Genomic DNA, 25,684 nt, shown 5'->3' on the forward strand with positions numbered 1-25,684 from the left:
GAGGTGCTGCAGGCGTCAACCCTCACCCTTTTGCAGGGGGAGGGTAGGTGTGTAGCCTGCCTGCCTGCCCCTCTGGGGTCTCTGGGGGCGGCGGGCGGGCAGTTCTCGGCCGCCAGCCTCGTGGGAGGTGTGCACTGCTTCCCCCGCAAGTGCTGCTTCCAGCCCGGAGTTCTCCTCCAGCCTGACCCCTCCCTCCCGGGGCTGGGGGTCCCGCTCCATCTCCTGCTGCTGTGGATGGGCCGTGCTCCTGAGCTTCTCGGTACCTCCTCTTTCCAGGACCATGAAACTGGTCCCCGTCGAGTGTCGCACGCCCCCACGGGCCGTCCTCTGCTTTATGGCCACTGTCTTGCCGTTCTCACTCCCGTCACAGCCGAGGCGTCCGAGAACAACAGCGCTCGCTGCTTGTTCCATCTCAGCTCAACCAGCCGAAGCCTGCACAGGCGCCACGGGAGTAGATTATCCCCAACAAGCTCTCCAGGCCCCTCTGCTGTGGCCCTGGCCCCCCTCTCGCCAGCATCTCCGCGGGGATTCTGGAACCTCCCGCCTCTGTCTTCCTGCACATGTCCCTCTCACCTGGGGCGACATCTCTCTAACTGGCCGCTGCGTGTGTCGAGTCGGGAACTTCGCGCAGAGTGCGGATGCCGCAGGGCCGCAGACGTGGAGAGGACTGGCCTTTATCCTTCGGGTTCTTCGTGCTCTTCGCCGGAGAACAATGCCCTGCAGGAGGAGCCCTTAGCCGCCCTTGCGGGGTGAGCTAGGAGAACGAACAGGGGGCTATTTGGATGACAACGAAGCTGGCCTCTCCGTCTTGCCGGAGTAAGATGGTTCCCAGCAGGCACGCTGGGCGGGGAGCCGTGGCCAGCTCTTGAGGAACTTGACTGCCAGGCCAGAGGGCGTGGGCGCCTCGCAGGGCAGGGGGGAGCCAGTGAAGCTCTGCACGGCAAGAGCAGTTCTAGGAAGCATAATTGAGGGGGCAGGGAGGAGACGGGTGCTGGGGTGCTGTTGGCTAGCTGAGGGTTGAGCCCCCTGCAGGCAGGCTATTGGCTCTGTCCCGGGCTGAATCTGCACCCTGGTGGTCCAGCCCACGGGCTTTGGGGGTTCAGGAAAGGAGAGTCTTGGCAAGATTCGTTTGGGGTCTGAGTGCTATGGGCCTGGGACGCGTCCTCCCACCCATGGGTATATTCTGGGGCTCGAAATCTCCCTGGTGTCCTGTCCGCTGGGATGGGGAAGGAGAGCACAGGCCCTCGACTTCTGGAGGAGGGACTCCGCTGTGAGCATCTCTGCCCTGGGCCGCGTGGCTTGTCTCCTTCAGGGAGCAGCTAAGGGCAGATGGAGCCTTTCCCCCTTCCCTGGGTTTGGCGCTGCTCTTTGGCATTTGTTACCAAGACGTCAGGTGAGCTGGTTCTTTTTCTCGTCTCCCCCTCCCATCAGGGCTGCATGGAGCTGGGGGTGACCCTAGAACCAAGCGGTATTGAACGGCACCGTGCCGTGGCCCCGCCCCCGCCCAACCCCGCCACTGTACCTGCTCCCAGGGTCTTGTCCCCAAGCCACGGTCAAAAATGGCGGCTTGGTTGGGAGCAGACGTTCCTTGCTGACCCCCAACAGAGATTCACTGGAATTGAATGCACGTGCCAGCGTGTCCGTGATCTTAGCAGACAGCATGGTGTATGCCCAGCTTCACCACGTCCCCCCTCACTGCCCCTTGTCCCTTAGGTGAGACCCTGAGATGAGGTGGCTGATACGTGAGTGATGGTGACACCAGGCAGCCCGGCGTCCGGGGAGCTGGAGGAGGACCTCATTTATTTAGAAAGAGTGTGTGGGCCTGAGCCCCCAGCATCCTTTGCAAAAGGAGACTCTTCTGTGAGCATCACTGTACCAGGCACCGTGCTTATGCAACCTTGTGAGTTTGGTGGTGGTGTCTCCGTCTTGTAAATGAGGAATTAAGGCCCAGAGAGGTCAAGTTGCTTTTCTCACGTTGCGCAGCAGGGGCAGGGAATTGAACTCCCTCGAGTCCATCAACTTCATAGCCTGTGCTCCGTCTTGTCCCTTTTCACCAGAGCTTTTCACATCCTGCAGCATTTTCTCTGTGCTGAGCTCAATCACCCTTCCTCCACTCCCAGGCTCTCGGTGATGCCCGAGAAGTTTACTCCACGTACGCTGAAGGCATACGTTCCCCAGGACAGGAGGTTCCCGAGTCCGGGTCTCCTCCCTCTCTCTGTTCCTTCCTCCACAGAGATTCACTGAGCCTTTACCATGAACCTGGCACCCGAGGGACACACAAGGGACAAGTCAGGGATCTCTGACCTCATGGAGCTCACATTCTAGCAGGGAAGATGGACAAGAGTAAATAAATACTTAAAGTCATAATAGGTTTTCATACAAGATGGGGGAGCAAAGGAAGCTTAAAGGAGAAGAATGAAACCACGAGTCTCTAAGGAAGAACATTCTGGACAAGGGACACCCGAGTGCGGAATAACATGGTGTGCCTGGGAGCTAGCAGAGGCCGGTGAACGGGACCAGGGCACGGAGGAGGCGGGCAAGGCAGAGGCTGGATCGTGGAGGGTCCCGGAGGGCACGGGAAGGGATTTGGGATTTGTTCTGCATACGAGGGGAACCTGTGGAAATCTGCTGCTCTGTGGAGAGTGAGTAGTGGAGGGGCAGGGGTGGCAGCTGGGAAAACAGAAAAGGATCGCAGAAGTTCAAGGAGGAGGCTGGGGTAGCAGTGGAGTCGGGGAGAGATGGGGTCAAAAATCAGAGGTAGAGGGCTTCCCTGGTGGCGCGGTGGTTGAGAATCTGCCTGCCGATGCAGGGGACGCGGGTTCGAGCCCCGGTCTGGGCGGGTCCCACGTGCCGCGGAGCGGCTAAGCCCGTGAGCCACGACTACTGAGCCTGCGCATCCGGAGCCTGTGCTCCACAACAAGAGAGGCAGCGATAGTGAGAGGCCCGCGCACCGCGATGAGGAGTGGCCCCCGCTTGCCACGACTAGAGAAAGCCCTCGCACAGGAACGGAGACCCAACACAGCAAAAATAAATTAATTAACTTTAAAGAAATCGGAGGTAGAACTGGCAGAGGACTTGCTGGTGGGTGATGGGGGCGCAGAGGGTTGCTAGCGACTGGGGTTCCCTGTGGCTTGCGCGTCAAGCTTCCCGTGTGACCCTGTTACGCTTGAGTTGCCTGTAAGGCGTCCAAGGGGAGGTCACGGTCGGCAAGCGGGTGCACAGTCTGAGTCCAGGAAGGGGCCGCTCGCCTCCGCCTGGCAGTAGTCAGGTGCAGCAGGCCCTCAGAACGCTTTGAGAGCCTGTGAGGGGCCCAGCTCTGCTGGACGTGGTTCCTGGCGTCGTTTGTGCTTAATAATGTCCTTTGGAAACGAAGCAAGATGACGGCATGCCCGAGTCACGCAGCAGAAGCACGTCGGTGACCCTTGTGGTCACAAGCCTTGGGTCAGGGATGCAGCTGCATTAGATACGACAGCGTTTCTGTGCCCCTGAAGGGTTTGCGTATACTTGGTGTTCATGGAAAGGCTTGACCCTCGTGGTCTTTGACAGTGTAAAGGGGAGGTACCCCTTCCCCCAGGGGACCAGCTGGGGGCTGGACCTTGGTCCCGTCTTAGTCCCATGCTGCCGGGAGCTTGCCTTCGTGAAAACTTGAAAAATACCTCTTGGGAGCCTGCTATATGCGAGGCACTGCAGGAGATGCCAAATAAGGGTCGACTTAGGCAAAACCAGCAAGCAATGAACCTTGTAGGGCGAAGGGTGTTGGGTGCTGTGAGGAAGTGGGAGGTGCTTCTAGCGCACAGAGAGGCCCTGGGGAGGGTGGAGCTCACGGGCCCTTCACGGGAGGGATGGCGCTGCTGACTGGCTGGGGTGCAGGAGGGGCACGGCTGGCGGGGAGGAGCCGGCAGGGAGGCACGCAGGCAAAGGCTTGGGGTACATCACAGAGGGACCAGTGCCCTGGCCCGTGGGGGTACAGGCAGGCTCATAATGAGAAGATGAGGCTGCAGGAGGTCTCAAGTGGACGCCGTGCTGAGAAGCTTCAGCCGCATCCTGCAGGCCGCAGGAGCCGTCCAGGGCCTGGAAGATGAGGCGAGAGGTACCCCAGGTGGAGTGTTCAGATGGCGGTGCTGCCGGCGGGGGGAGGTGGGGTGACCAGCAGGGCTGCTTCTCAGTGTTCTGGCCAGAGGGATGCGACCAGGACCTGGGCCGTGGGAGTGCAGAGGACCAGGTGGACGCAGGAGTTGCACGGGTGTGGCTGGAGGATGTGGAATGCGCGAGATGCAGAAGGGTAACGGTGGTGACGACCATCATTTATGATGTTAGGCCGTGTTCTTATTCTCAGGGCTTTAGAAGTTTTCTCTTTTTTTTTTTGCGGTACGTGGTTCTCTCACCGCTGTGGCCTCTCCCGTTGCGGAGCACAGGCTCCGGACGCGCAGGCGCAGCGGCCATGGCTCACGGGCCCAGCCGCCCCGCGGCACGTGGGATCTTCCCCGACCGGGTCACGAACCCGCGTCCCCTGCATCGGCAGGCGGACTCCCAACCGCTGCGCCACCACGGAAGCCCGGTTTTCTCCTTTTTAATCTCCACAACAAACCTGTAGGTACTACATGTAGTTTGGGGGACTTAGCATTATTATCCCCATCTTACAGATGAGGAATCAGAGTCACAGAGGTCAACTGGCCTGAGGCTGCCTTGGGGAGGGGGCAGAGCTGAGACTCAGAACCCAGGCGCTCACTCCAGAGCCTGTGCTCTTAACTGCTGGCCCCAGATCCAAGTTTCGATTCCTGGATGGAGGAATAGATGGGGACACAGGTGGACGGGCATGTTTTCCAGAGACTGGGACAGACACCCTGATTCAGAAGACGTCATTCAGAGAGCGTACGACACCACGGAGAAGAAATACTGACGGTCCGGGCGAGCAGAGGGCCCCGGGCCCCTTGCGCCCCGAGAGGCAGTGTGGTACCTGCACGGCCAGCGTGACCCCCCGTCCTGGTGCAGGCGGCAGGGCCCTCCCCCAAGTCCTGTGTGTCCAGTGTCCATAGCGTCAGGCCCACAGGCGGATGACACACTGTCCTACAGGACTATCGTGCCTCTTCCCCAGCACTGGTCCCCACCTCTCTGGGCCTTGGTGACCCGCTTTCTGTAGGACTGCCTTGTTCCAAAGAAGTCAGAGTTTTCCTGAGATGAAGCCAGACTCTGGCTCCCCTAAGCAGCTGGTGCCGTGAACCTGAAAGCTTCCATCTCCAAGGAAAATCTTTTTTTTTTTTTCTTTTTGGTAACGTCTACTTCCCGAGATGCAAACCTGCCAAGTGGACGGGAGTGGCCCCTCTCCCTGGTAATTCGACGGTGTCTGTTTAGTGGGTGCCCTGGAGGTAGCACCCTAAAATCTCTCCACTTACAATGTTATTTCTTCTATTTCTTCTGACTCCTGGGTCAGCCTGCATCTCAAAAAACACTCTTGAGAGCTTTGGGGAAACGTGGAGCCACAAAATGCAAGCGTCTGCTTTATGATGGGTCCTCTTCCCTCTCCGGCTACTGCTTGTTTTTTTCTGTCGAATAAGCAAAAGCCAGAGCACATTTATTCCTGGGGATGGGATCTCATGAAAATGCGTGGTAATTGTTTCCTTTTGCCATTGTCAGTATGTTTCTGTTCCGTTCATTGAACTTTGTGCTTGGCTCCTACCATCTCACACGTCACATCTAGGTTATTTTTCTGTTTGCTGTTTATGAAGTGGCATCCTTTCCCCTCCAGGTCTTGATGCGTGGAGCGTTTGTGCGCCCCCTCTTGCACGTGCCCGTGCGCGCGTGTGTGTGTGTCTGGGCGCGCGCGTGCGTGTGCTGCAGAAGAGGGGGCTGGAAGGAGAGAGGGAGAGCCATTTGGGATCTGCTTGAAGGGAGGCCTCCCCCCTGCCTGGACTCGGTGAAAGAACTCACACTCCTCTGCTCCTTCCGCCTTGGGGAAGCGCCTGAACTCCGAAGTGATCGATTCTGATGTGTATCCAGGGTGGGGTATAATTAGCAGTCTTGAGTTCATGTCATTATGGCCTGAAGGCCTGCCAGCCCCTCCTTTTGTTTGTGTGTGTTTAAGTGGTCAGTTTCTGTCTTGGCGTCAGCCTGGGCCCTTGACTATGGGGCCCTGAGCAAGTGTCAACTCCACGCACCCGTTTCCTTACCTGGGGGATTTGGGTCACGCGGGCGGTAAGTCACCCAGCACTTCTCAGGTCCGGGGCAGTGCTGCCACTTTTTCCTCCTGCTGCCTTCCCCGAGGGACATGGGGTCACTCTGGGGAGGCAGGGGTTGGGTTCCAGCCTCCCAGCTCCGGGGCAGATCATTCAACCTCAGAGACCTCACCTCCTCACCTGAAAAGTGGATGTAGCCATCTTCCTTGTCGCTCAGCCAGGCTGAGGGGGGAGCAGAGGTGGGAGCCCAGGACCTCGGGGCTGGAGGGATTGGGATATTGTGAGGTTCAGCCTTTTCTCTGGAAGGTGGGGGCCGAGGCTCAGAGGAGGGAGGGGCTGGCCCGTGGTTCCAGCCGCTGGCAGCGCGTGGCCGGTGCGCCGTGCCCTTTGGGGTTCACCCTGCCGCCCTGCCGAGGGCTCGCCTGTCCGTTAGGTCCTGAACATATGCGGTGCCGCGCCTCCCCGCGTGTGGTGCCGGATGGACAGATGGCCCTTCTCCTGCCACATGCTCTGGCCTGTCTCGGGGTCGTGGCGCCAGGGCTAGGGAGTCGCTCCTGTTGCGGAGCTGGGCGCTCGCCTTGCTTCCACGTCCCCACACTCCTCCCTCCCTGTGCTTGCTCTGTCCATACCTGGCCCAGCGCCCAGCTTGATACCAGGGATGCACACAGAGAGGTGTGAGGGGAGGCGCCCCGCCCCGCCCCGGGCAGCCGTTGTGCTGGAGCATCACCGGCCAGGTCACGCTGGCGGGTGGGAGAAGGGTCCAAGGCTGGTGAGTGGTCAGGCGGCCAGAGCCACTGCAGAGTGTCAGGTGGGGGTCAGGGCAGGGCTGGCCAGCCTGGAAGAGGAGGTGGGCGTCAGCGGGGACCCGAAGGCCCTGGGTGGGACTGAGAATGGTGCAAAGGGGGAAGAGGAAGTTTTCTTGGGTGGGTGGGGCGCTGTGAGACAGGCATGGAGACAGTGGTGTGGAAGGTGCGGTGAGGGACCTGAGGGCTCCCGCCGAGGAGTGGGGAGGCTCTGGCCAAACACGTTTTATTTTCAGGGCTGGGTCTCAGTGCCAGTGATTGGGCGGCACGTGTCTGATTGGATTTAGCTCTTCTGACGCAGCGATCGCGATCATTATTTTGGCTCAGAGCCTTGCTGAGAACCTGACTCTACCTGTCACTGCCTCTTGCTCACCTGCCGGAAGATGGAAGGGACTGGAGGGAGGTGGGGGGACTTCCTGAGCCTCCCGTCGCTAGGAGCCTGGTGGAAGGGCGCCCTTGGGATCCAAGGAGAGGAGGCAGGGAGCCCAGTCCTGCTTTGGATTCACTCCGACCCTTTCTGGGTCACAGAGCCACTTCCCACGCGCTGCTGCCTGCCTGCCCGCCTCGGCCCACCTCCTCTCGAGCTGGCTTTCTGCTTATCTTAATTTATTGATGAAAACTTGTTTTACGGTCCAGAGCACATAGGGCAGCAGCTCCCTGCCAAAAGAAAGCGTGCTCGCCAGTCGGCAGTCGGGAAAGCGAGCTGCCTCCCGGAGACGGGTGGCTGGGGAAGTGAGGGTGGGGCCGCAGAGTGAGGGGCGCGCATCTGGCCTGAGCGTGTGGCGCCTGGATGGGTGGGGGCCCCCCGGGGCTGGGGGCTGGGGGCGCGGGGCTGCCGCCTGGGCGGCACCCCTGGCTAACAGCCGCTCTGCCCGGTCTTAGCAGTCAGGATGAATGAGGACCGCAGGCCATAAGTACTAGCAGTGACCCTCGTTTGTAGCTTTGTAAAGGCGCCACGCTGGGAAGTTTATTTTCACGCATCGCATTCAGTCCCAACTACAACTCTATGTGGTAGGAACCGTGAATTCCCCATTTAAAAAACAAGCCCTGGAAAGTCGTTTTCTGAGATTCCCGCCACCCCGGCGAGTACATGAGGGCTCCGTGAACTTGAACCAAGGCCAGAGGCGTCTGTAGCCCCGACCCAGACCTCACACTGGCCCTGTGCTCTTCTGCGTCGTGGCTGCCTGTCCGGCTGGTCTTGCTGGTCCAGCTGGGTGTCCTGCTCCTGGGTGGCCGTGGTCAGCGTGGTGCCCGGCTCAGGGCAGGTACTGAGGCCCCTGCGGAGGGACTGGGCTGAGGGGTGTCAGGGGCGGGGGTCAGGCCTCCCTGTCGCTCCTTTCTAACGACAGGAAGTTCTCCCAGTCGCTTCTGCGCGTTCCTCTGAAGCTCCGTTTCCTGGTGGGTCAGAGGTGGGTGTCCCCTTGAGGCTGCTGAGCACGCCGGGCGGTGATGGGCCTTCGAAAGATGGGGCCAGGGCCCCCGCGAGCTGCCTCATCTGTGACGTGGGGTAGCGAGTCCAGGGGTCTGTGGGGAGCATGTGGGGTGGCGCGTGTGAAAGCCCCCTCCAGAAAAACGCGGCGTGCGGGGGCGGGGAGTCGTTTCCACAAGCTCCTCTGGTTGTGGAAGTACAGGCACAATAAGAAAGCCCCCCGAGCCCCGAAGTATTTTATCTTTTGCTCCTTCTTGCTTCTCTGTGCAGATGTACAGCCAACAATTTTCCCACCTCTGGTGAAATCAGCAAGGTGGTCAGTGCAGGTTGGCTGGGCGTCTGCCCGCAACACATGTGCACTCCGTGCACCCCTCCCTGCAGGGGGCGCCCTCGCCTCTACACGCCCCGCCGGCACGCAGGACAGACCACCGGCGCTCCTTCCAGCTGTCCTGCTGTTGCTTCCCCCCGCCCTGCTGGGGTGTGCCCCGCCCCCTGCGCTCCTCCCCGCCTCCCTTGACTCAGACTACAGTGGAGAATGGTAATAAAATGAAGTTTGGCGCTTTTTTCTTTGTTTGTTTATTTGTTTGTCTGAGGCACAGAGAGGCTTCAGTCAAAGGATTGGAGTCGCATCAGACTGGATTAAAATCCAGCTCAGATGAGATACTTAACCTCTGATCCTTGGTTTTCTCATTTGCAAAGTCGGGGAAACAGTAGGAACTACCTTGTCTGTTTTTTTAAAAATTATTAAAAAATTTTTTATTTTAGTATGGTTGCTTTACAGTGTTTTGTTAGTTTCTACTGTACAGCAGAGTAAATCAGTTATACAAGTATATATATGTAGATCCCCTCTTTTTTGGATTTCCTTCCCATTTAGGTCACCGCAGAGCACTGAGTAGAGTTCCCTGTGCTCTACAGCAGGTTCTCATTAGGTATCTATTTTATACATAGTATCAATAGTGTGTATATGTCAATCCCAATCTTCCAGTTTATCCCACCTTAATATCCATAAGTTTGTTCTCTACATCTGTGTCTGTATTTCTGCTTTGCAAATAAGTTCATCTGTACCATTTTTCTGGGTTCCACATGTAAGCGATATTATACGATATTTGTTTTTCTCTTTCTGACTGACTTCACTCTGTATGACAGTCTCTGGGTCTATCCACGTCTCTGCAAATGGCACCATTTCATTCCTTTTTATGGCTGAGTAATATTCCATTGTATGTATGTACCACATCTTCTTTATCCAGTCATCTGTTGATGGACATTTAGCGTGCTTCTGTGTCCTGGCTCTTGTAAATAGTGCTGCAATGAACATTGGGGTGCGTGTGTCTTTTGGAGTTACGGTTTTCTCAGGGTCTATGCCCAGGAGTGGGATAGCTGGGTCGTATGGTAGCTCTATTTTAGTTTTTTAAGGAACCTCCATACTGTTCTCCATAGTGGCTGTACTGATTTACTTTCCCACCAACAGTGCAGGAGGGTTCCCTTTTCTCCACACCCTCTCCAGCTTTTACTGTCTGTAGATACCTTGTCTGGTTTTCGTGGAAAGGGGCTGATACAGTTCCTGGCGTGGAGTAGCCGTCAGTAGATGCTGGCCTCCTCATCAGTGCTCTTAGCGTCATCACACTGTCATCTCGTCACCACCCTCGTCGCCACCGTCACCGTCACCATCCCTGCTTTCCGCCCGCCCCCCCTTAGTCTACAGGTGGGTCCCAGGCACGCTGTACGCAGTGGCTGGCCTTCCCCTCTCCAAGCATGGACATGTCCAAGGACCCCTATCTGATGTATTTGGGATGCCCGAGGTCTAAGCAGTGGGGTCTGGTGGGTCAGAACATGGTTCCCAGAGGCAGATTTCCTGGGTTCCTTCACCACCTAACCTCTCTGTGCCTTCACCCTTCCAGGGGTAGAACGGAGAGGACGAAAATGAGCTCCCCCTGTCCCCACCATTGGGTTGGGGGGATTAAGTGAGGCAGATGGGGCAAAGCACTCAGAACCGCGGGCACGTGGTTGGTGTCCCTGGCATCACGGCTTCAGGGGGGGGTAGTGAACAGGGAAGGCGCCGGCTGGGTGAGGGCAACGCACGAAGCCTCCTCCCTGAATGAGCTCTCTGACCTTGGGCGCGCTCGCCTGCCCGGCCGTGGCCCGGCTGCTTTCAGTGAGTGACCTGAATGGCAGGGGGTACATCAAAGAGTAGAAGGCGGGCCGGGGTCTCCCGTTCTACCAGGGGGACGAAGAGATGGCAGAGTTGGCCCAGGGCCGGGGCGAGGAGGGGGTCTCAGGCTGACACGTAAAGTCGGTGCAGAGACCACCTCTGGCAGAGGAACCCGAACTGAACCAACCTGTGTCCCCCACGCAACACGTCAGAAATGTCAAATCCCGACGTGGGCGGACACGGCTCCCGGCTGGCAGAGTATGAATAATCCGGCTCTGGGCAGAGCATCCCCGGAGGGGGACCAATCACGTCGGCCGCGCCCGAGGCTTATAGCCGAGTGTGTGTGGGCGGCCGTCCCGGGGCCAGAGGTGGAGCTGGTTGTCCACCGAGGTCCTTCCTGATATCTACACGGCTAATCGGGGAGGGTCATTTGCTGAGCTCAAGCCAGGGAAGACCGTGCTCTTTACATTATTAAAGGGGCTCCGTTCTGTGGGAGGCTGAATGGAGGCAGCCCTGCCGAATGAGAGGCACCCAGAAGTGGACGTGTTTTCATGGGGTGACTCTTCTTCCTCTCTAGCGGGGCCGGGGGCACCTTTCCTCAAACGGGGAGGATGATCCCCACCCCCTCCCCATTCTGTAGGGTGAGTTATAGCCTCCCGGATCATTTGAGCTCTTTGCCAGGAAGATGTGATGTGAATTCAGGGTATCCCCTGCATTTTCCAAGGAGTCTGAACAATAGCACAGGACCTCGTACGATATTTATATTCCGAGGAACACAAAGGGCTCGGCAGGCATAAGCCTATTCATCCTCTCCGTGTCCCCGAGTGCTGGGGAGGTGTTTTTTTTCTCCCTCAGTCTTTCCGCGGAGAGACATCCCAGAAAGGCGGCTGGACCGTTGCCGTCCCCTGGGGCTCCATGTCCAGAGATGCGGGCTGTGGACGGTTCTGCTTTCTCAGGGAAGCCCAGGTGGCCCCAGTTTCAACGTGAGCCTTGAAGATAGGCTTCTGAAACCCACCCCTCACTCCCAAGGCAGTCCCAGCTTCGTGCATTGTTCTGAGCTTTGACGCCGTCAAGAGCACCTTTCTCCCCAGAGGCACAAAATAAAACAAATGCAGGAGGGGAAAAAATATGCCTGTGGTGGGCAAATGCTTTCTCCAGACTCCTCGGACAAGTATTCTGAGTCCTTGGCGCTCTTCCCTCCCAGCTTACCGTGACCTTGGGCGTTCAGTGCCTCTCGCTGTGGTGCAGGCTGGCTCCCCGTGGCTCCTTCCCGGCTCCAGAGCCGTGGCGCTTGGGGCGCAGGTGATCGAGGGCTCCGTGCGCACCCCTGCCCCAGCCCAGAGCACCCATTCTTGCCCTGCACCTGCCCAAGAGTTGCTGGTCGTGGGTGGCTCGAGGCTCCAAGCTGTGTCCCGTCGAGTGCTGACAGGTTCTGGAGTTTGGGGTCACCTTCCCCCGACGCTTCCAGCGAAGGGCAGTCCTCCCAGGGGACTCGGGACAGAAGCCTGCCATGGAGCCGGGACAGCCGACTGTCCCCTCCGTCTGAGAAGCTCTTCCCGAGCCTGCACCCTGCTGTTTTAGCCCGTCTCCTCTCCCGTAGAGAGCAGGGGTGGAAAACAGCTGTGTGCTCTCCCGAGGGGAGCAGGACCCCGCCGTCCAGGGGCTCCATCCTCGTGGAGCGAGCTTGGGAACCCTGGGTTACAATGCCCCCCTGTGTCCCTCCCCCATGTCCCTCCCCCGTGTCCCTCCCCCATGCACCCACCCCACCCCACCCCAGCTTGAACAGGAAGCACGTGCAGCTCTGCCAGCCTGGTGGGCCCGCCCTGGAAGGGCCACCACTGCTAGCCTGGGTCGGTGTGGACAGACTGATGCGTGATCGCGCCCCCTTTACAAGGCTGGCAGGGGCTTTGTAGCACCCACTGCTCCTTGGCGTCCTGAGCACACCTCATTCTGTGGTCCGTCTGGGCCTGTTCCTTGGGCCCCCTTGGGGCATCTGAGCTGCTGTCCACCTCCTTTTCTTTCCATCTCCCCACCGAGTGAGCAGGCCTAGGGTCAGTCCGAGACGGAGGTGCCGCGGCTGGCACCTGAGAAGGTCGATTTGGGCCCTGCTGTCCGATTTGAGGAGCCCAGATGGCCTGGGAACGGGGCTGCAGGTGCAGGTAGGGGCGGTGAGCGCTGTTGCCCTGCAGGCCTTTCTCCCAGACAGGAACGGTGTGGAAGTCCAGAGTTTTAAAGGGGCCGTGTTGGGAGAGCCCAAGGTAGACCCCTTCCCCAGTTCTAGTCCTTGCCCTTTGCTCCCTGGGCATCAGCTGTCATGGAGACTGGCACCCCTGCGCTGGTCTTTGAGGCCCAGGGACAGACACAGGGCTTGCCACCCTGCAGTCCCACAGATGCCTTGGTTGGTGGGAGCCCCTAGGCAGGGCAGATGCCCTCCATACTGAGGCCAGGCCAGGAAAAGCCCAAACAGGTGGACAGTGCTTCGGCAAAGCCAGTCTCCTCCCTTGCCTCCACTGGGCTCAGAGGGTGCCAGGCCCTTTGTGCAGCCAGCTTGGGGCCAAGGCTGCGGTACCTGCATTTACCCCTCCCCAGGACCCTAACTGACTGGAGGGAGGAAGGGCTGGCCTCAGGCTCTCAAGAGGGGTCTCCCCCCTCTCAGCTGTTTCATCCCCAGCGCTTTTAAGAGTCTTAGAGAGCAAGAGGTAGTGTAACAGGAGCCCCTCTCAACTGATAGGGTATGCCAGTGAATTGGGGGGCACGGTTCCCATGTTCCCGATGTCCCTGCAAAGTTCGCTGGAGAGAAGTGGGCTCGGGAAGCATGTAACTTAAGAGCTTTATTAACGTCAGAGACTCACCAGCTCCCAAATACAACATCCCCGAAGTTTGGCCGCATTTAAATGCTCTCCCCTAGAACCATCTTAGACAGAAAAATAACCACATTCTGCAATAATCAAAATGTAACTGGTTTTTAGATATGCAAATGCTTTATGTCGTGTTTATTTGGAGGAAAATTCGGCTCGGACATATGGGTGTGACCTCCCTGTCACCTCTGCAAGCTGGTGATATTGGAGGCTGTGAAGCTGTGAAGAAACTGGAGGCTTTGAGAGAGAAAGTGTGGGGTTAAAAATAGAATATGGCCGAGGAGTCATGCTGTTTGGCTTTGAATCACGCGCAAGCTCAAGTGAACCACACCTGTGCTGCGGCTCCCAGCCAAGCCAGGGGCAGCGCAGGCTGGATTACTAGAGGTGTAGAGCTCAGAGTGCGGGAGGGGAGAGTGGTGTCTTGCACTCTGCGCTGGTGCCTCCGGAGCTGGAACCTAACTTTTGGTGGTGGAGGGTGACTCAGAGATGAGGGCCAGGAGAAGGTTGGGAAAGGATTTTGTTAGACACAGGCCTTCAAGAACCTCAAGTCCCGCCACACTTGATCTCGGTGGGCTTCGCGGGCAAAACTAGGACTGATGCACGTTAGCCCTGGGGAAGCGGATTCCTGAGTTAATAAGGAAGAATTCTTGACCAATCAGAGCTGTGCAAGAAAGGAACAGAGTGTGTTATTGGCTGGTGAGCGCCAGGGCCCCGGGGTGCTCAAGTGGAGGCTGGAGCCCTGGGGCCAGGCACAGAGGAGCCCTCTCACGGGGTCCCACCCCCCTCTGTGCCCTGACCCTTCTGTCTCCCAGGTGGCTTTGGCAAAGGTGTCCCTGTGACTTTGCCCCTTCCGTGTGGAATTGGAAGCACTGTCCGGAGGCCCCCATCTCCCTTTATGGCCCTCACATTGAATGAGCTGCAGCCCCCCCCCTCCCCCCCCCACCAAGAGGAAAGGGTGGCTGAAACATGATGTAGCCGCCTCCTCGGTCCTCTCGCTGACACCTTCCCCCCTTCTCCCCGTGATGAAGATCCTAGCAGCCGGCTTCTCCCAGGGCCGGGCAGGATCGTTACCAACCCGCACATTGGCTGTGAAATTATAGTCGTTTCTGTTTGCTTTTTTTTTTTTTTTTTTTTTTTTTTTTTGCGGTATGCGGGCCTCTCACTGCTGTGGCCTCTCCCGTTGCGGAGCACAGGCTCCGGACGCGCAGGCCTAGCGGCCATGGCTTACGGGCTTAGTCGCTCCGCGGCATGTGGGATCTTCCCGGACCAGGGCACGAACCCGTGACCCCTGCATCGGCAGGCAGATTCTCAACCACTGCGCCACCAGGGAAGCCCTCTGTTTGCTTTTTAATTCTCCACATCCACTAATTTATTAAATGCTGTTATGTGGCGAGCATTGCCCTCTGAGGAAGGCGCCATTAAGACCCTCATAAGCCTCAGGGCCCGATTGTACTCTCCTTGGTATGCATCCTGGACTTTATGGTATGAACGTAAAAAGGGAGATGGCCTTTGGCCAAATCGCTCCAGGGACCTGCTCAGTTACTGGGAGTCCCTGGTTGTTCCCTAAAGCTAGGAAAAGCAACCCTGGAGGGGAAATTGGCGCCTTTGAGAGAGAAGCCGAGAAGCCAATCAACCAGCTGATGCCAATAAGGCGTGACTAAGCCGAGAAGCCAATCAACCAGCTGATGCCGATAAGGCGTGACTAAGCAAATTCCCTGCTTTAGGGGGATGTAGATACCTCGGTGCGTTCAGTTCCCTACCCCCTCTCGTCGATTGTTGCTGCACTTTGAGGACCCGCCGCGGCTGGCGGCAAGTGGCGCCTGAACAGGGACCTGACAGGAGGGACGTCTGAATCTCGGTAGGTGAATCCCCGGAGTGAAGAGTGAAAGTGTGGCCACATAGCAAAGTTGATAGTAACTCGGGGCAATAGTCAGAAGTAAAAAAATATGGGACAAAAAGTATCCAAGAAGTGACCAGAGATCACTGATCAAGAGAAGGAGTTGTCCACCAGTGCTTCCCAGGCTTTCATAGCTGGAAATTATGATGTCTGTCTGCAACATCTTGCCTGCCTACAAGATATAAACAAAGACGATTATAAAATAATTTTGAATACGGCAGTAGCTAAGTTTTTCGAAAGTAACCAGACAACAACAGATAGTTTAAGACAGACACTTAACCAATTGAAGAATCAGGTGCACTTGGCTGTTGAAGAAATGGATGGACTAGATGATCTTGAAAACAGTATGTTGTATTACAGTCAAGCAGTCATCCTGTATCATGTCCGACAGTATACAGAAGCCATATCCGTTGGTGAAAAACTTTATCAGTTCATAGAACCTTTTGAAGAAAAATTTGCCCAAGCAGTGTGTTTTTTGTTCGTAGACCTGTATATATTAACCTACCAAGCTGAGAAAGCTTTACATCTTCTTGCTGTTCTAGAAATAATGATTTCACAGGGCAACAATAACAAAAATGGAAAGAATGAGACTGGTAAAGATACTATTTTTGTGTTGAAATATATATAGGAGGACAAGGGACTTTACTGGCCGGCCATAGTTTAAAGATAGTTAAAGCTGTTACAAGTTTGAAGTTTCCCTCCTTTTTTCCTTCTGATTTTCCCCAATCTGATTTTGAATTCTCAAATCTGGTGCACCTTAAATTATAATAATGGTACCATTCTAATTCCTTCAGTTTCTGTTACTGATAATAGTTTGGTTTTTTATAAGCATTGGGATTTGGGGAAGTTTGCATTGTCTTATTCTTATCAACCAGTTATTACTTGTGTTACACCTTCATATGCCTTGCTAATAGGAGATTTACAGATTGAGTTTACTTCTGGTTCCTTGGGATATAATATAACTTGTCAGAATTGTATTTTTAGTACTTGCATTCTGCCTATGAAAGGAACTTTTTCTGTTATGATGTTAAAACAACCTTCCTATGTAATGCTGCCTGTAAATATTTCTGAACCATGGTATCATAGTACTAGCATGCAAGCTTGGCTAGAATTATCTGAAGCTTTAAAAAAAGAAAAAAAGACCTAAACGATTCATTGGGACTGATGGACACATTAGTTTGGACATACAAAAACTTAATGCGGAAATACAAGCAATTCAAGAAGCTCATCTACAAGAAGATGGGCCCCAACAATTAATTCAAGGACTCTTGGATCAGCTTCAATGGTTAAACCCAATGCTTTGGTTTCAAAATGGACTCACAGGATTGATTACCGTGGGGTCATGTGTATTGTTGATGTTAATTGCATCACCTTGTTTATTATGCTTTATTGTTGGCCGTCTGGCTGCTCTTCATCAGGAGGTGTATGGGTTGAAATTGCATTATCAAGCTTTAAAAAATAAAAGGGGGGGAAATGTGGCGAGCATTGCCCTCTGAGGAAGGCGCCATTCAGACCCTCATAAGCCTCAGGGCCCGACTGTACTCTCCTTGGTGTGCATCCTGGACTTTATGGTATGAACGTAAAAAGGGAGATGGCCTTTGGCCAAATCGCTCCAGGGACCTGCTCAGTTACTGGGAGTCCCTGGTTGTTCCCTAAAGCTAGGAAAAGCAACCCTGGAGGGGAAATTGGTGCCTTTGAGGGAGAAGCTGAGAAGCCAATCAACCAGCTGATGCCGATAAGGCGTGACTAAACCGAGAAGCCAATCAACCAGCTGATGCCGATAAGGCGTGACTAAGCAAATTCCCTGCTTTAGGGGGATAGATACACGGCTACGCTTTGTTGTTAAACTTGCCTTGCAACCATCAGTTGTCTGTGCCCTTCTGATCCCGTACCTTGGTGCGTTCGGTTCCCTACCCCCTCTCGTCGATTGTTGCTGCACTTTGAGGACCCGCCGCGGCTGGCGGCACTGTTAAACGTTGCGCTTGGCCCTGACTCATAGAGAACACGGGGGCATGCTGAGGCCAAGGGTTTGAGGGGCTCCTGCAAAGCAAAGAGAGCGTGGGGGGACAGGGGCGCTGCAGAGACACAGAGGCCTCGGGGATGAGAGTAGCCAGGGGGTGTGCTGAGCTCTGAGGGGGTGGGGTAGGTAGAGAAGGCGGCTTACGCAGGCGAACAGGGGCTACGGGGGAGTTGGGGGGGAACTTGGCACGGGGGTGGTGAAGAGGGTGCAGAGGGGGTCTTCTTTTTCAGGTGGGTTTGTGTGTCTGGGTATGGTCCTGTTCCCAACCCCTCCCTCCCTCCCTCCATGGAGCAAGTATTTCTGCAGTATCCAGGTATGCTCTGGGCCCCATGGTGGGAGAGAAAGGGCTGAGATGTGAGCCTGGCCTGGGAGCACTGGTGTTTTTGTGGAGATGGGCAGCGTGTCTACACAGAGGGCTAGGCAGGGATGTCCAGCCCTGGCACAGGAGGTCACCCCAGGGAGGACCTCCCTGCACGTTGGGGAGATGGTGGCAGCTGTGGGGGATACAGGCAGTGGCTGCCCTTTGGCTCTAAGCAAGGGAGGGAGGAAGCTCAGGGGGGAGGTTGGTTCAGGGGAGGTTATGGTTTCACTCCCGGAGAACTGGGATGCTGTGTGAAAAATACGTAAGGACACAGGGCAGAGACATGTATTAAAACCACAGATCAATGTGGTTGCAACTGAAGGTGGGGAAAATGCCGTGGGGGTACTGGCTAATTACAGCAGCCTTGATAAATGAGGCCGTAGCCTGCGGACCTCAGTCTGCGTGCTCTGCATCTGTTGAATGGGCCCGCGGCGATGAGGGAGATGCTGAGACTGAAGGGTCCTGCACCTTCTCCCTTCTGAAGAGAGAGCCTGGAGGAGGGAGACCCATGGGCGTTGCCAAGGGGAGGCGCTGTTCTAGGCCCTGGGGATTTAGTAATGGACAGTACAGACCCAGGTCCTGGTTCCTGTAGAGAGCAGGAAACGGACAAATGCCAAGGGTTTGCTCACATTTGGATGGGGGTTCATTTGGAGCCCGAGTGGAAAATACTTGGAAGTGCCCTTGGCTGGGGGAGGTGCAAAGGGCAGGGAGGCTCGGGGGTCAGGGTGGCCCCTGGGATGGCCTCTGCTTAGAGAGGGGTGCCAGCCAGGCCCAGACCGCAGCGGGGTGGCTGGCGCCTTTGGGTCGGTCGGTTGGCTGGGTCCTGGTGCTTGAGTCGCCCCGCCGCGCCCCGGGGTTTCTTCCTGCCGGGGGGGCTTGAATCTAGCTGGTTGCGTCTGAGACAACTCTCTGCTTTGGGAAGCCAGTTTCCCCGAATGCGCCACCGAGCTCTGGCCGTGCCCCTGCAGGCCCCACCTCCTTCCTGTGCCGGGCACCCCCCGCCCCCCGTGTGGGGCGGCTCCCCCCTGTCCCTCCCGTCCCGCCCCCGCCCTCCCTGCCCCTGCTGTGGCTTCAGAGACGGCTTCTTGTCCTCCTGCCCTCCTGCCCAGCAAACGCCTTCTGCTGCTATTGCCACCGCCGAGACATCAGCCCCTGACTGCCCCCCTCCGGCCCTCACCAGCACTGTCCTCCTCCCGTGCGTGTCCCTCTCAGGGCCAGGACGCACCCCAGCCTGGAGGGACACACCAGTTCTTTCTCGGGTGTCTGTCTTCTCTGGGAGTCGGTGGCTGGGGGGTGCACACCTGGCTTGGGCAGGGGGCTAGGGCAGGGGTTCTCAGTCTCTCTCGGCATGTGGGGCCAGCTGGCTCTTCGTTGTGTGAGGGCTGCCCTGTGCCCTGCGGGACAGTTAGCAGCGCCCCTGGCCTCTACCCGCTCAGGTGCCGGTAGCACCCTCGCCCCAAGCTGTGACAACAAAAAAGACTCGGCATTGCTCCCCTGGGAGTAAAGTTGCTCTGGTGGGATCACTGGACTGGGGTGAGAATGGCATGTCTCAGGCTCAGCTGAGCCGGGAAATTCTCTAGTCCAGATGCCACTTTTTTTTTTTTTTTTTTTTTTTTTTTTTGCGGTATGCGGGCCTCTCACTGTTGTGGCCTCTCCCGTTGCGGAGCACAGGCTCCGGGCACACAGGCCTAGCGGCCATGGCTCACGGACCCAGTCGCTCCGCGGCAGATGCCACTTTTTAAAGGGCATTGGGCCTCAGAGAGGTAAAGAATCTTAGGGTCACACAGGGGAGCAGCATAATGAAGGAGGCATTTTAGGAAAAGGATTCAGGCAGGTCTATGCAGGCTGGGCTGAGAAACGGAGGCCAGAGGCAGGCCAGGGGCTCCTGGCCGGGACCTGGGCTTGGGGCTGAGGCAGTGGCCTGGCGCCTCTCACCTGTCAGGGGCTCAGCGGAGGTGTCGCCGGGGCTCTGCATCAAATGCCAGGAAGCCAGGTCCCGGGCTGGGCCTGGCAGTGTGATGTCCTAGTCTGTGAAGTTAGGGTCTGGGGGCTCTGCTGGTTTGGGATCCGAGACGGGAGCAGAGGGCCCCTCCATCTCAGCAGGAGACCGAGGATCTGGGGTGAGCGGGGCCTCCTGTTGCCTTCAGGGCCTCGTTCGTTCAGCAGTGGCCTTTTGGGGGCAGGGATGGGTGTGTGGCTTTGAGAGAGAGGTGCGGGACTTGGGTCCAGGCTGCTGGTGGAGGTTGCCCTGCTGTCCTCAGCAGGCCTTACGTGAGACTTACCCGGGGCTGGGTGACCTCAGACAGGGAGTGAGAGGGAAGCAGATGTGGCGGTCCGGGAGCAGCTCCTCCTCCCCGGCAGGCTCTGGGGGGCTGGCACAGCGTGTCAGAGGTTGGGGAGTGTGAAGTCTCAGAGGTGGCTGGCTCCTGGAGGTTCTGAGCTGTTGAGATTTCCCACGTGGGGGCCCCTGTCCACGAGGGACACGGGCAGGGGAGGCACAAGGCGACCCTCCCGGGCCCACTCCCGGTGGGAACCGGCTGCCGGGAGGGAGCCGGGCAGTCGCCCCTGGGTATCCGTGGACGCTGAGGTCCCTTATGTAAAGGGGTGCGAGTAGCCTGAGGACTTTCCCGGGCCCGGGGATGGTCCCGAGGGGCCCGGTGTCTCCAGCGCAGGGTGGGAGGGCGTCCTGCGGCTCCAGGGTCCCAAGGCCAGGCTCCCTACCTGTAGCGAGCCTCCTAGCCTGTAGCAAGTGACCCGGCAGCAGCGGGGTCTCCTCTCTTTCATTCCAGGGTCTGGCTTTTAGAGCCATAAATCTTCAGCATGGAGAGCATGAATTTCCATGGTGTGATTAATGAAAGAACAATTGAGCTGGCAGCACAGAAAGTGACCGCATCGAGGAGAGGCAGTGCCAGGCTGGACGCGTCTCTGAGCCTCCCTGCCAACCCAGAGCTCTGACCCGGCCTGGGGCGCCACCTGCTGGTTGCGGGCGTGGGTGGCACCCAGTCCCTGGCTGAGTGGGTGGAGGATGCCCCGTTGGGTGGGGGGCCCCTCTGGGCCTGGTGTGCCCACACCGCGGACTCGGCCCCGTTCCAGCGGGGCTGCCGCAGGGCCCGGGCCGAGGGCGGCTGTCCACGGCGTGGGGCCCCAGCCGCCGCTCCGCTCGGCCGGCTCCCTCTCCGCAGCCCTGGGAGCTGTCTCCGGTTTAGTGACGCGCGGGAACAGCCCCGCTTCTTTCGGCAAGCCCCGTCTGGACCACATTTCCGTCTCCCCATTTATCTAAATCCCACTCATGCGTCGAAGCCGAGCAAGCCCTTCCAGATACATCTCGAATTGGACCGTCTCTCGGCGCTCCTGCACGGCCTCCCGCTGGAGGTTCCCCCAGCCCCGCCTGGTCCCCTGGTCACGGCAGTGGCCTCCTGGTGGCTCGCCCATCGCACTTTGCCCTCCGATGCCCTGTTCTCCACACAGCAGCCAGACTGACCTACTGAAATCGCAGATCACGTCCCTGTCCCGCTCCCGGGCTTCTCATCCCATCAAGAACACCACCGTTTGCCTGCGAGGTCCCACCCGCCGGTCCCCCCCCACTGTCACTGCCACCTCCGGCCCCCGGCTGGCCAGGCTCCCCCCACCCAGGGCTTTGCACTGCTCTTTCCTCTAGAACATTCTTCCCCCCCTCATTTGCCTGCTTATTGACTTCCCCTCTTGTGAGTTCCTCCTCAAGGGCCACCTTCCCGAGGGGCCCCCCCTGCCCCCTGCCCCCGCCCTCCTTCTCATCCTGACTGTTTTTCTTCCCGGCACCTGGAAGTCTGTCGTGCGCTTGCTTGTGTGTCCCCTCTTCCCCAGGCGGGTCTCTGCCGGCGCCGTTGCCACCGCCGCCCCCCGCTCAGAGCAGGGCCCGGCTTTAACGAGCAGGAGCTCCATTCCGGTTTGCGGAGCAGATGAGAGAGGAAGTCGTCTCCCTGGGCAGCCTCTGCCGGTGCCTGGTCTGCCTGCTCCCCGCCTGCTCGTGGCCGCCTGGCCCTCGCTGCCCCGTGTCTGCTCCCCGGAGCGGGGGCGGCTCGGGAGCAGAGACGGGCTTGCATCCTGGGGGCGCAGCACGGCGCCCGGCTCGGGACCTGTCTCCCGGAGGCCGGCGCCTGGCCCTGGTCACCCTCTTCACAGGCCTTCTTTCTTTTCAAGTCTCACAACGGTCCGGAAGGGGGGTGGTAGTGTCTCATTCCCCACCTGCCCCGTCCATGTGCCTGAGGGGCTGCCCCCTCCACCTGGCACCTGAACCCTGTGCCACTTACTTGGCCCCCGTGCACACGGCCTGGGGCGGATGCTGCCCTTCCCTGGCTCCCGATCTGGTCTGAGCCGAGGCCCTGGGAAGGCGGGTCCCTAACGCAGCTGTGGCTCCTCTGTGCGCCCCAGGCACTCGGTAAATACCCGTCGACCAATGGACTAGCTCCTCAGAGCCCGCAGACATCCTTGAGCCCCTGGAGGGAGCAGGGGGGTGTCAGCGTATGGAGTGTAAAACAAGGCTGCTGTGGGAAACTGCAGCCCCGGGCATCGCAGCCCCAGGGGTGCCGTGGAGCGGAGTGGGGGTGGCTGCTGCTTCCTGGGATGGATGGTGAGGCCATGGTGGACCCATGCCCTGCACGTCGGCCAGCCCCTCAGACAGGCCGGGGAGCCCCTTCCTATTTCCATCTGCGTGAAATGTGTTCTTCCAGCTCCTGAGGACCACGGGCAAGTGGCCCTTCCGGCCAGGGCAGCAGGACCCAGTCACCGCAGGGTCTGGCTCTGAGACACTGGCTCAGCGGCTCCCTCCCAAACCCCTCACTTGCTTCCATGACCGCGGGGCCCCTCCCCACCTCCTTCCTGAGCGCCAGGCCCTCCTCTGCTGAGTGGGACCCCCGTGGCCACGCATGTGCAGCTAGGACCTTCCGTACTCGTTACGTGCTTTCCCTGTGCCTTGTTTAATTTGTCCTCACTGACGTGACCCTCCGAGGTTCGAGAAGCTGGTGCCATCCCGTTTGACGCGGGGAGGCTGGGGGCTTTTTGTGCAGGTCACACCACCCAGCTGCACCCTGTCCGCGTCTCATGGTTGGGGCCGGGGGCAGCGGGGGCGGTGGAGGAACACGCGGTCCTTTGAGTCCTGTGGAGACGGATACCAGAGCGGTGCCGGGCTAACAGGCTTCCCTTTCTCTCCAGCTCTGTGGCTGTGGACTGCTTGGAGTGGGCATCTGGCTCTCCGTGTCCCAAGGCAATTTTGCCACCTTCTCCCCCAGCTTCCCATCGCTGTCTGCAGCCAACCTCGTCATGGCCATAGGCACCATCGTCATGGTGACGGGCTTCCTCGGCTGCCTGGGGGCCATCAAGGAGAACAGGTGCCTCCTCCTGAGTGTAAGTTGGACCCCAGCCCCCCCAGCCCTCTGAACGCTGGCTCGCCCTGCAGCTGAGCCACTGAGCCCACTGGGTGCCCAGCCCGAGCCCGGAGAAGTAGCTCCTAGAATGGTCTTGGCCTGACCCCACCCCTCTTCCTCATGATTGGCTGCCCCTGCCCTAGGTGCCCCTCCCACTCCTTGACTGGGCTCTGCCTTATCTCCCTCCCCTCCCCATCTGGGAGTCCTCAGGAGCCGTAGCCTCTCCGGTACCTGGGAAATCCTGTCTAGGTGTTACCTGTCCCCTGACATCCCGTTTGCACCCCGTCCCCGGCCATGACCGCTACCGCGTGCCCACGCCTGGACCTTCTCTTTCCAGTTTTTCATCGTCCTGTTGATCATCCTCCTGGCGGAGCTGATCTTAATTATCCTCTTCTTTGTCTACATGGACAAGGTAAGCCTTCCAGGAAGGGAGGGAGCGTATGGAATTTCATTGCCCCTGGGGTTGGGTCTGGGAAGCCGGAGGAAAAGCAGTGACAGTTCATACTTGTGAGGAGAGGAGAGCTAAGAAGGGCCCAGAGGACAGGTTTTGGTGGGGGGTTCATCACCTTGTGTAGTCTTAGGAAGTGGAGTTCTCTAATGACCCAGGGATGCCACGGACGGCCTCTGGCACAGAGAGCTCCCTGTCACTGGGAGTCTTCAAACACAGTTGTGGGGAAGGGATGCAGAGTTCACTAGGTGCCTGGGCTGGGTGATAGGAGGGTAACCTATTGGTAACACAGGGGAACCTTCCAGGTGACAGTGCGTAGGGCTCACAGTGGAGGCAGCTGTGACGTCCAGAGACCTTTGGGGACAGACAGCTGCTCCCAGGCTGCACCGGGGGTTCAGGAGGGTGGAGCGGGGACCCCTGGCGATCCCGCCAGGCTGGACAGTTCCCTGCAAAGTTGGGGAACTTCTTCTGGGACCACCAGGAACGATTGGCCAAGCGCGGGCTTCGGGCTCAGTGGGCCCTTTGGGTGTATTGTACCCAAAACCGTGTTACCATCTTCTCCTTGGGTCCTGAAGGAGGCGCCCGGGCCACGCTGAGAGGGAGGGCCACTCAGGATTTGTAACAGTAGTTCCTTTGCACCTCTGAAAAGGAGGCACGAATGACACTGAGAGATCCCTGCGGGCCAGCCTTGTTCTCAGCTCTTTATAGGAGTCCTTTCCTTTAACTCTCACAACAATCGCAGAGGTAGATGTTGTTTTCCAACTTCACAGACAAAGCAGAGGTGGGCCCACGCTCGGGATGGCTCATCTGCACCCTGCGGTTCCCAGGGTGTGTCGCGACAGGGGCAGAGTTGGCGGGTGTCGTGGCCCTGGGGGCAGGGTGGCCTGTGCGGGCCTGGTCCTGGGACCAGGGCAGCTGAGGGGCTTGGGCTGTCCGCGCCTCCGTGTTACAGCTCTGGCCTGAAGAGCTCGGCTCTCCAGGGTCACCGCCCCGCCCCCAGCGGGCCTCCCCCGCCCAGGAGAGCTGTGGCCAGCTGTGCCGGCCGACCTGGGAGAGCTGGGGAGCGGGGCGGCCTCCTGCTCTCCCCCGGCCTGAGTCTGCCCTCACCTGCCAGGTGAACGAGAATGCCAGGAAGGACCTGAAGGAAGGCCTGCTGCTGTACAACTCGGAGAACAACGTGGGGCTTAAGAACGCCTGGAACATCATCCAGGCCGAGGTGCGGGGTCCTGCCGGGCAGGGGGGCGGGGCCGTGCCGGGCATGGGGGCGGGGCCGTGCTGGGCAGGGGGGCGGGGCCTGGGCCTCAGACTCTGGGACCCGGCTGGGCACCCCGGCCTTCTGGGTCAGACACCGTGTGGCAGCCGCAGAGGGGTGAGGGGGTCAGGGAGGACGGCAAGCAGGGCCTGGACGTGGCCTGCAGCTGCGGGGCCCAGGGAGCTGGGGAGGACAGATGATCGAGAGGGCACCTCGTCCAAGCCCTTCCTTTCTGAAGCTTTGGCACGAATGACAACTTATTTTAGCAACAGGGTTGCTTCCCTTGTCGTGACTCAGGAGGTTCTGTCCTAAGAGGAAAAGAGTCAGCACAGCCTGAGGGGGCCAGGGTGCTACGGCCAGCTTGGGATGATCCATAAAGCCAAGAGCCAGGGGGCTGGTGGGCGAGCGGAGGGCTGAGCGCCCTGCCCTGCGCCCAGCGCCCAGCGCCCAGCGGCCAGAGCCCAGCTCAGAGGGCAAGCAGCATTGCCTTCTCCCCATCCGGCCTCCAGGAAGGAGCGATCACTTCCTTCCCTGGGCCCGGCTGAGGCCCAAAGAAGGGACGAGAAGGCTGAACTCCAGGCCGCAGCTCCCCTGGGGGCCGGCTGGCAGGGGAGGCCCAAGGGGGACGCCGGGTGTGGCCCGTCTGACCCTGTGCCCCTCCCCCTGCAGATGCGGTGCTGTGGTGTCACCGACTACACAGACTGGTACCCGGTGCTGGGGGAGAACACGGTTCCCGACCGCTGCTGCATGGAGAACTCCCAGGGCTGTGGGCGCAACAGCAGCGCCCCCGTGTGGAGGACGGTGAGGCTGCACCCCACCCCACCCCACCCCACCCCACCCCACCCCAGGGGTCCGTGCGGTGGACAGCCTGGGGACGGTGGCCCGGGCCGCC

At 58.7% G+C, this 25,684-nt stretch overlaps 1 protein-coding gene across 6 annotated transcripts in view; it reads left to right on the top strand.

Annotated features, from left to right (window-relative positions):
* Positions 1–25,684, top strand: part of TSPAN9 (tetraspanin 9) — a 185,552-nt gene that overhangs the window by 154,476 nt on the left and 5,392 nt on the right. For all 6 annotated transcript variants that reach the window (XM_067008548.1, XM_067008551.1, XM_067008550.1 and 3 more), the window contains 4 exons: positions 22,881–23,072; positions 23,430–23,504; positions 24,655–24,756; positions 25,462–25,593. In XM_067008548.1, coding sequence (XP_066864649.1) covers positions 22,881–23,072; positions 23,430–23,504; positions 24,655–24,756; positions 25,462–25,593 — 501 coding nt within the window. The remainder of the gene's footprint in view (positions 1–22,880; positions 23,073–23,429; positions 23,505–24,654; positions 24,757–25,461; positions 25,594–25,684) is intronic.

This window comes from Kogia breviceps, chromosome 12 (genome assembly GCF_026419965.1).
Source record: "Kogia breviceps isolate mKogBre1 chromosome 12, mKogBre1 haplotype 1, whole genome shotgun sequence".
Lineage (NCBI taxonomy): Eukaryota > Metazoa > Chordata > Mammalia > Artiodactyla > Physeteridae > Kogia > Kogia breviceps.